This window comes from Silurus meridionalis, chromosome 12 (assembly GCF_014805685.1).
Source record: "Silurus meridionalis isolate SWU-2019-XX chromosome 12, ASM1480568v1, whole genome shotgun sequence".
In the NCBI taxonomy this organism is placed as follows: Eukaryota; Metazoa; Chordata; class Actinopteri; order Siluriformes; family Siluridae; genus Silurus; species Silurus meridionalis.
The window spans coordinates 25,888,518-25,898,517 of NC_060895.1; the positions used below are offsets into that span (position 1 = coordinate 25,888,518).

Genomic DNA, 10,000 nt, shown 5'->3' on the forward strand with positions numbered 1-10,000 from the left:
CAGTAAATCACTACTTAGAGTAATCAACATTGAATGTGTCTGGATATATGCCAACCGGTACATACTGGAATCTTTGCTCTTTGACTCTGTCTGAGTTGCGATCAAAGGGCACTCTGTATAGCTGTTTCATGCGCAGTCTGTTGCGCTTGAGGACACGATCAACAGTAGAGAGGCTGACACTGATGATACTCTCAAATTTTACATGGTCCTCAGTGATCTTCTACTGAATTTCACTCAGTTTTTTGGCATTGTTCTCACGGACCATATCTCTTGGTGTGGGGAGAACATACCTGTCCTCCCACCCCCATGTGGCAGTCTTTCAATTCTACAAAAAGAGAATATGGAGTTACCAAAAATATACATGGAATACTGGGCCTACAGACAGTTAGACCAACCCTCCATTACAATACTACAGTACAGTGGTACAGTGATGTACTGAAACATATATATTTACTTACAGTATACTGTGGTACAGTATGTAGTCTGTCATACAGTAACTGCTGTCAACATTTACATACTGTACTATAATGTCAAAAAAAGGTAATGACCTGTTCTCTTCTCTAAATCTTTGGATTATGGTGGACACAGTGAATCTACTGATGTTTGGTTGTACCCTTTGTCCAGCCTCCCTCATGCTCATACCATGGACAAGAACATGGTCAATCACAGTAGCTCTGATTTCATCAGATATTACTGTTCTTTTTCTTCACTGACCACCTCCACCTTCTCTCACACAAACTCTTCCTATCAGATTTCTATCCATGTAGGGTCTCACAAACCAGTGCTCTCTGAACTGGATTACTCTATATGTTCCCTCACATCATTAGCCACAAGTGTGATCCATTTTGAGTTGTAGTGTTCAAGTGGTGACACTTGTGCTTTAATTGTGTTTGACTTTTGTCACCTGTGCTCACCATTATGCAGCACGGGTGCATCACAATGAAAATGTGTTGGCAAGTTGTGTCTAAACAGATGAAAAGAGTGATTGATTCAATCAGTGGGTTCAGGCAACTGAGCATTTGGTTCAGACAATAGAGTTTAGTGTTTTAGCAATTGAGAAAAACTGTAAAAGAGCATCATGACCAGTGTTGGGCAGTAACACGTTACTGTAACGCAGTTACTTTTAACAGTAACTAATACTGTAATGCGTTAGTTTTAAATAAAGTAACTCCGTTAGCGTATGGTGCGTTACCCGTTACTTGTTTAAATGAATGAATTTGGGCTGAAGTGTAGACTACAGTCTGACCTGCTTACAGCAGAGACGCGCTGTAGGATTGGTGGATGAACCACTGTAAACATGAAGAAGACGCACTGTGGGCGTGTCTCTGTTTATTCAGGTCTGTGCGGCAGTAATGGCGAGTCGAGACAGTTCCAACGATCAAATATTGAAACCTCGACCTCTGTTTATACCTAAAGGACATTTTATTTTGAAAGTCAACTTTTATTATCAAATACAGATCTGATTTTTGTATATTTATATGTGATTATTAAATACAGATATAATATAAGTCAAATATTTATTTATAATTACATTTTAAAAAGTATGTCTTCTGCGTTGTTCAGAGGACTGTACCACATGTGGGGGCCGTAGTCTGGGAACCACTGAATACATGAAGGATGTCTTCATCTCTTCTTCACACAAGCTTTGATGTGTACTGAAATGGGTGTGTGGTTTGGATCTTGGTGTATGTAATTGCTTTAATTGTATTGTTCTTCTTGCTCTGATCTTTCTCCACTTCCACAGAAGGTTCTAAAGAAGGAACAGGAAACAGAGAGATGCAGAGAGAGAACAAGTGTGAGATCTGAAGAGCTGTAATGAAATTAAGCAGGTCAGGAGTTCAGAACGAGTGAATGAAAGCGCCTACAGACGACAGAAAGTGGAGGAATTTTACCTCCTGCTCAGTGTCTCTGTCTCTTCATCACTCTGTCCATCTTCTCACGTTCTCCACCGAGAAAACCAGTATGTGGTGCTGAAAACAGTGGTATAGGAAACAGTAATGAAATGTGTCTTGCTGAAACACACACACACACACACACACACACACACACACACACACACACAGCTAATGCTGTTACTTAGCTCCTCATAAACAAAAACCCCAAACCCTGTGGTCAGGGGTCAAAGGTCAGACCTGCAGAAGCTTAGGAGATAGCAGGGGGTCTGCAGGAGGATAAGCACCGAACATCTGCACACATGTTCAGGAGAAGAAACTTCAAACAGAGTGGGAGAGAAAAACACAGCTACCAAAATAATCAGACTGAACCAGCACTCTTTTCATCTATTCATCTATTCATCTATTCTTTCTTTCTTTCTTTCTTTCTTTCTTTCTTTCTTTCTTTCTTTCTTTCTTTCTTCTTTCTTGTATTAAGCACCCCAATCCTACTGAACACTGTTTACAAATGCACCTTCTAATCTCTAATCTTTAAATTCATCTTTTCTAATCTTTGTCTTCTCATCTCCACCTTCTCTTCATTTATATCTTCTTCTCATCTCCACCACCTGCTTCACAAATAACCTGAATGAGTTTGATCTACTCCTGACTCCTCTGTTCCTTCATGCATGATGGAGTTAATGTCCTTTTGGGAAAAGAACTTGATGTGAAATCTGGATGAATTCCTGTGAGAGGTTTGGCTGAAAAAATATAAATATAAATATTTCTGAGCGTTCTGTGATCTTCAGCAAGACTTTAAAGCAGTATGTTCTCTCCCTGTTTCTTCTGCAGTGAAGAACGCCCTTGAAGATGCGACTGCTAAAGTATATTTAATATTTTACTGCCACCTAGTGGCTGCAGAGTTCAATTACTGCTGCTGATTAGAGTCAAGTCAAGCTTTTATTATCATGTTTAGAATATACATCTGATGCAGTACACAGTGACATGAGAGAACTTTCCTCCAGAACCCTGGTGCTGCATGGACAACAAAAAACAACACAGAGATACAGAACACAGGGTTCAGGACTAAAATAAGTGGATACATGTCAGTCAAATAGATGTGCAAAACAGTGTGTGTGTGCGTGTGTGTGTGTGTGTGGTGTGCGTGTGAGGTGTGCGTGTGAGGTGTGCGTGTGATCGGTGTGTGTGAGGTGTATGTGTGTGAGGGCTGTTTGTGATCAGTGTGTGTGTGTGGTTTATGTGTGTAAGGGCTGTGTGTGTGAGGGGTGTCTGTGTGTGTGTGTGAGGTGTGCGTGTGTGAGGTGTGTGTGAGGTGTATGTGTGTGAGGGCTGTTTGTGATCAGTGTGTGTGTGGTTTATGTGTGTGAGGGTGTCTGTGTGTGTGTGTGTGTGTGTGTGTGTGTGTGTGTGTGTTTGTGTGTGTGTGTGTGGGGGCCCTCCACAATGCTTTTGACATTGCAGATGCAGCGTGTGGTGTAAATGTCCATATTGGAGGGGGGAGAGACTCCGATGATCTTCTAAGCTGTCCTCACTATCCTCTGTAGTGCCTTGTGATCCGAGAACGTGCAGTTTCCCAATCGGGCAGTGATGCAGCCGCTCAGGATGCTCTCGGCTCAGTAGTCCCCCTGTAGAACGTGGACAGGATGGGGGAGGGAGAGTAGAGATGCTGCTTCTAGGTGATGGAGATGGAGTTTAGTGACCTCTTTCTGTGTTATAAAAAGATCTAATCTAATGTTGGGATTCTGTCTGTGTTAATCATAAACCCCATGATATTCTGGCACTATTCCACACTCTGAGTTACTGATCAGAAGGTTGGGGGTTCAATGCCCGTGTATCACCAATCTTACACTCTTGGGCCCCCGAGCGAGGCCCTTCCAGGGTATCATGTGCTGTATCATGGCTGACCCTGTGCTCTAATACCAACTTTCTAAAAAATTAACTAAAAACATAGCTGGAATATGCAAATCAGTTCATTTCACTGTGCTGTAATGTCCATGTGACTAATAAAGGCTCTTGATCTGCTTCACTTCTAAATACAAGGTCAGGCTGAACCATGAGCTCTCGGCCGAGCAGGAAGAAATGCCGGGGCAGTACAGCAAGGAACCAGAGAGAAGAAGATGCACTCATAACCCATGGTGGCTACAAAGTTTGGGCAAGAAGAAGTCTGAGGTAGGACAGGAAGCTACATTAAATATAAGCTCCATGTTCTTCGGGAAGAGGTGTTTATTCTCTCTCTCTTTTTAAAAAATCACATGTCTAATTTACACAAAAAAATACTGCTGCTTTAATAAATCTAAACTAGTCAAAGCAAATTATCGTTGTTATTTATCAGGACTGGTTGCTACAGCCATGTTAGCATCTACTGGGGGAAATGTAGCCGTCCAGACATATACTTTTATTACAACAATAATACAATAAATGTAAAATAGAATGAAATAAAACTGTTTAAACAGTAATGTGAGTGATGCAATGCTGAGAGACGCTGAGGGACACTGAGAAACATTGGGGACACTGAGAAACACTAAAAGACACTGAGGGAGGCTGAGAGATGCTGAGGAACACTGAGAGACACCTAGAAACACTGGGGGGCACTGAGGGATGCAGTGAGACACTGAGGGACATTGAGAAACACTAAGGGACACAGAGATACTGAGGAACCCTTCAGGACGCTGAGAGACACTGACAGATGCTGAGAGACACTGAGATATGCTGAGAGACATTGGGGGACACTTAAAGACCCTGAGAGACAGTTAAAGACATTGAGGGATGCTAAGAGACACTGGGCGATGCTGGTGGACAATGAGAGACACTGAGGGACAGCTAAAAGACACTGAGGCACACTGAGGGATGCCTAGAGATGCTAAGAAACGCTAAGGGATGCTGAGAGATACTGAGAGACACTGAGAGATGTTGGGGACGCTGCGGGACACTTAAAGACCCTGGGAGACACTAAAGGATGCTGAGAGACACTGAAGGACACTGAGGAATGCTGAGAGATGCTAAGACACTTAGGGGCACTGGGGATGCTAATGGAGGCTGAAATACACAGAGAGAAACTGAGAGACTCTAAGGGATGCTGAGAAAAACTGGGAGGTGCTAAGAGACACTGAGAGACATTTGGGGGATGCTGGGTGAATACTTAAAGACCCTGAGAGACACTGGTGGACGCTTAAAGACACTGGGGGATGCTGAGGGACAATGAGGGTAACGGGGAGACATTAGGGATGATGAGAGACACTGAGATACAATAAGGGGCACTGAGGGACACTGAGAGACACTGAGATACACTAATGGATGCATACAGACACTGAGGGATGCTGAGGGGTTCTGAGAGACAATGTGGGATTCTGAGGAACTCAGAGAGAGGGATGCTGGGAGACACTTAGGGGCACTGGGGACACTGAGGACACAGAGAGACATATCTCACACTGTGAGATACTGAGGAATGCTAAGGGACACTAAGAGACGCTAAAAGACACTGAGGGACACTAAAAGATGCTGAGAGACAGTAAGAGGTGTTGAGAGACACTGAGAAATGCTGAGGGACACAGAGATACTGAGGGACACTGTGGCATGCTGAGGTACACTGAGGGATGCTAAGAGACATGAGGGATGCTAAGTAACACTGAGGGACACTCAGGAGGCGTGGCCTCTGTGTCTCTGTCGTAGCTTGTTAGATGGCTCGGCCCCTGTGTACAAGTTGTTGCTATGGAAATGATAACTTACTAGAACTATTTCAGTGTCCCTGTGTCCCCGTGTCCCCATGTCCTGATACTGTAATAAAATAAAAATGAAATGATATACTGCTCTGAAGGTAGTAACAGGCTCAGCATTATCTCCATAGCATTAGCATTTACTTCAGCATTAACACTGTCACACCAGGGTAAAACATGATTCAAAATGTGTTTAACAACTTCTCCTAAGATAGCTGTCCATGATTTAGGAAGTTAGCATTAGCATCACTGTTAGTGTAAACATGATTCAGGCCTCTGAGGTGCCCTTGAGCAGCTGCAGTTCTGTTGCCACTACTTGTCGACCTGCTGGTCGGTTCTTCTGAAACAGAGCTGAAATTTCCTCAAAGGTTTTCCCTTTAGTCTCAGGGACTCGTAAAGACGTGAAGATCGTGAAACCGAAGAGTAGAACAGCGAAGATGATGAAGACATACACATCACAGTAGTGCTGCAAAATAAATAAATATATACATGAGTTTGGATAATGTTCATTTGCTCACTTATTCTGGTTCTGTGCAGATCTAGAGTCTGTCAGTATACTTTATTTGTTAGCTACATTAGCCTCGTAGCATAACTATAAAACACAAACATTCACACATGAAGTCCAGTAGAGAAGTTCTTGTGAAGGAGGTGTGGCCCTTGTGTCTGTCAGTTCAGTAAAGGGGGTGTGGCCCATGTGTCTGTCAGTTCAGTACAGGAGGTGTGGCCCATGTGTCTGTCAGTTCAGTAAAGGCGTGTGGCCCATGTGTCTGTCAGTTCAGTAAAGGAGGTGTGGCCCTTGTGTCTGTCAGTTCAGTAAAGGAGGTGTGGCCCATGTGTCTGTCAGTTCAGTAAAGGGGGTGTGGCCCATGTGTCTGTCAGTTCAGTAAAGGGGTGTGGCCCATGTGTCTGTCAGTTCAGTAAAGGAGGTGTGGCCCATGTGTCTGTCAGTTCAGTAAAGGCGTGTGGCCCATGTGTCTGTCAGTTCAGTAAAGGGGTGTGGCCCATGTGTCTGTCAGTTCAGTAAAGGAGGTGTGGCCCATGTGTCTGTCAGTTCAGTAAAGGCGTGGCCCATGTGTCTGTCAGTTCAGTAAAGGGGTGTGGCCCATGTGTCTGTCAGTTCAGTAAAGGAGGTGTGGCCCATGTATCTGTCAGTTCAGTAAAGGAGGTGTGGCCCATGTGTCTGTCAGTTCAGTAAAGGGGGTGTGGCCCATGTGTCTGTCAGTTCAGTAAAGGAGGTGTGGCCCATGTATCTGTCAGTTCAGTAAAGGAGGTGTGGCCCATGTGTCTGTCAGTTCAGTAAAGGCGTGTGGCCCATGTGTCTGTCAGTTCAGTAAAGGAGGTGTGGCCCATGTGTCTGTCAGTTCAGTAAAGGCGTGTGGCCCATGTGTCTGTCAGTTCAGTAAAGGAGGTGTGGCCCATGTGTCTGTCAGTTCAGTAAAGGGGTGTGGCCCATGTGTCTGTCAGTTCAGTAAAAGGGTGTGGCCCATGTGTCTGTCAGTTCAGTAAAGGCGTGTGGCCCATGTGTCTGTCAGTTCAGTAAAGGGGTGTGGCCCATGTGTCTGTCAGTTCAGTAAAGGAGGTGGCCCATGTGTCTGTCAGTTCAGTAAAGGTGTGGCCCATGTCTGTCAGTTCAGTAAAGGTGTGGCCCATGTGTCTGTCAGTTCAGTAAAGGTGTGGCCCATGTGTCTGTCAGTTCAGTAAAAGGGTGTGGCCCATGTGTCTGTCAGTTCAGTAAAGGGGTATGGCCCATGTGTCTGTCAGTTCAGTATAGGAGGTGTGGCCTCTGCGTCTGTCAGTTCAGTAAAGGAGGTGTGGCCCTTGTGTCTGTCCCTGCAGTAGTGTACAGTTCATTAAGGATTGTAAATGATCCGTTTGAGTCGTTAGTGCAGACTGGACCGAGTGGACTGAGGGTACTTTACCTTCACGTAAGGGAAAAACATCCCGACGATGAAGTTACTGGTCCAGTTGCAGAAGCCAGCGAGAGCAATGGCTGCAGGCCGTGGCCCCTGACTAAACAACTCAGCTACTATAAACCACGGGATCGGACCTGGTCCAATTTCAAAGAAACTGACGAAAAGAAAAACGGCCACCATGCTCAGGTAACTCATCCAGGAGTATGTGTTCTGAAATAGCAGAGGAGACCGTAAACAAGTGAACAGAAAAATGGTAGAGAGGAATATTTAGTGTAGTGTTCAGCTATTATTCATCTAAAACACTTATTGTAAGAAAAAATACATATACACATTTGTTTTTTACAAAGAATATTATTTATATATTATGAATTTATTTTGTATGTATATTTGTATTTAATATTTAAATAATATAACAATATTATTGGTTTCAATTATGTATTTATTTTATTAACCGTCACTGAAAGCCGAGTTTATAAAGAGCACCCTGTTGGATGATAATGTTAGTGCACCATAATAGAAAAACACCCTGCAGTTCCTCTTCTGTCCATCAGTAGGCACTGTTTCCCATCTGCTTCACTCAGAAAAGCAAAGATTCGACCAGTTCTGTCCTCACAGGCTGCCCAGGTGCTTGTTTAGGGTCTTGTGATTTCGAGACTTTCGAGACCAGCTCTCTGCTGGCAGGTCTTCCTCTAAACGCTATTCATCCACTGCAAATGATCCAAAATGCAGCTGCACGACTTGTGTTTAATCTGCCCAAGTTCTCCCACACCACCCCACTGCTGCTCCTTCACTGGCTTCTGGTAGCTGCACGTTGTAGATTCTAAACACTGATGTTCACCTACAAAGCTGAAAATGGTCCAGCACCATCTTACCTCAGAGACCTCATCACATCTTGCACTGCACCATGCTGTCTGAGATCCTCCAGCACTGCTCCACTGGTACCACCTTCTCTCAGAATGAGAGGTAAGTACACTTCAAGGCTCTTCTCTGTTTTGGCACCGAGGTGGTGGAATGAACTTCTTCTAGATGTCTGAAAAGTGGAGTCCCTGGCGATCTTCAAGCAATGGGTGAAGACCTTCATCTTCCTGAAACACTTAAACTAACACTTTCCAAGTTTGTTTTGTCTTTTATAAAATACTCCTCTAATCAGAGTGTAGTCTGATTTATCTTACGTTTGTAATCAGTGTTTCAGTGTAGATTTATTCATTGATGAAAACTCAAAGCACTTTGTACGTTGCTCTGGACATGGAGGTCTGCTAAATGCTGTAAATGTAAACAGCAGGAGATCAGTCACACCTGCAGCTTATTGCCTCATCACTGATAAACCCACATGCTGGTGTTATCACGTTATAGAGTGTAAATTGCTCAACTCCTCCTCATGACCAGTGTTTTATGAAATGATTTTACTGGACTTTGATTGTTAAGATTTTTTTCCACCTCGTGGAGACCGAACCTCACGGGAAAACCTCATGATTGGTTCATTCTCTGTGACAGGAGCTCTAACAGTAGTGTAATAGTAAGGAGTAAAGCTGAATGTTCTCACACATCTTCAGGACTTCAGAAAATGAGTGTTTATAGTAAATGGATAAAAAGATTGACATGTAGCTGTGCTGTCAGTCTGATAAAACACTCAGGGACATGCTTTTAGAGTAAATAATCAACTACAAGTTGATAATATTTCATCACACCACACTGTCCGTGCTCCACCCATAGCCACACCCCTGACATGGTATAGACACGCCCACGTGTGCTGTGACTGCATACTGTAATTAACTTATGCGTGCTTGTAAGAATGCAGTGATGCAGTGCACCTCCGTCACCTGTCTCACTGTCTGAAAAATCACATGACCAGACACACACCTGTCTCACTGTCTGAAAAATCACATGACCAGACACACACCTGTCTCACTGCCTGAGAAATCACATGACCAGACACACCTGTCTCACTGTCTGAAAAATCACATGACCAGACACACACCTGTCTCACTGCCTGAGAAATCACATGACCAGACACACACCTGTCTCACTGTCTGAAAAATCACATGACCAGACACACCCCTGTCTCACTGTCTGAAAAATCACATGACCAGACACACCCCTGTCTCACTGTCTCACTAACACAGAGAGGGCAGACAGGCAGTAAGTTTTATCATCAGAAGTTGAAATGATCTCACCAGGTAAACGAGTCCGATCGTCATTCCCACAGCACAGCAACACATTCCACTCAAACCGATTAACAGCAGAGTTCTTCTCCCAGCCCGGTCCACCAGAACCACCTACACACACAATACAGGAAAAAAACAGATTATACACACAGTGACCAAAAGTTGTAATTATGTGCACTATAAAGCACATAGGGTGTGTGATTTGGGACACGCCCACAGTGAACTTATGATTGATGATGATTAGTTTATGTGCACTATGTAGTAAATAGACTGTGTGGTTTTGGACATGCCAATAGTGAACCATTAATAGTTCTGTG

The 10,000-nt window shown here is 43.9% G+C and overlaps 1 protein-coding gene and 1 long non-coding RNA gene across 3 annotated transcripts in view; both read right to left on the reverse strand.

Annotated features, from left to right (window-relative positions):
• Nucleotides 1–1,587: 1,587 nt before the first annotated feature.
• On the reverse strand, nucleotides 1,588–2,272 carry LOC124394073. The gene is made up of 3 exons (XR_006927422.1): nucleotides 2,133–2,272; nucleotides 1,893–1,970; nucleotides 1,588–1,750 (listed from the first exon to the last, which is right to left on the reverse strand). It is a non-coding gene; the product is annotated as an uncharacterized LOC124394073 (long non-coding RNA).
• Nucleotides 2,273–4,272: 2,000 nt separating this feature from the next.
• Nucleotides 4,273–10,000, reverse strand: part of slc2a2 (solute carrier family 2 member 2) — a 17,107-nt gene continuing 11,379 nt past the window's right edge. For both annotated transcript variants that reach the window (XM_046863444.1, XM_046863445.1), the window contains exons 9-11: nucleotides 9,693–9,794; nucleotides 7,525–7,728; nucleotides 4,273–6,071 (exon numbers count right to left, since the gene is read on the reverse strand). In XM_046863444.1, the coding sequence (XP_046719400.1) occupies nucleotides 5,874–6,071; nucleotides 7,525–7,728; nucleotides 9,693–9,794 (504 nt within the window). In that variant the 3' untranslated portion in view covers nucleotides 4,273–5,873. The remainder of the gene's footprint in view (nucleotides 6,072–7,524; nucleotides 7,729–9,692; nucleotides 9,795–10,000) is intronic.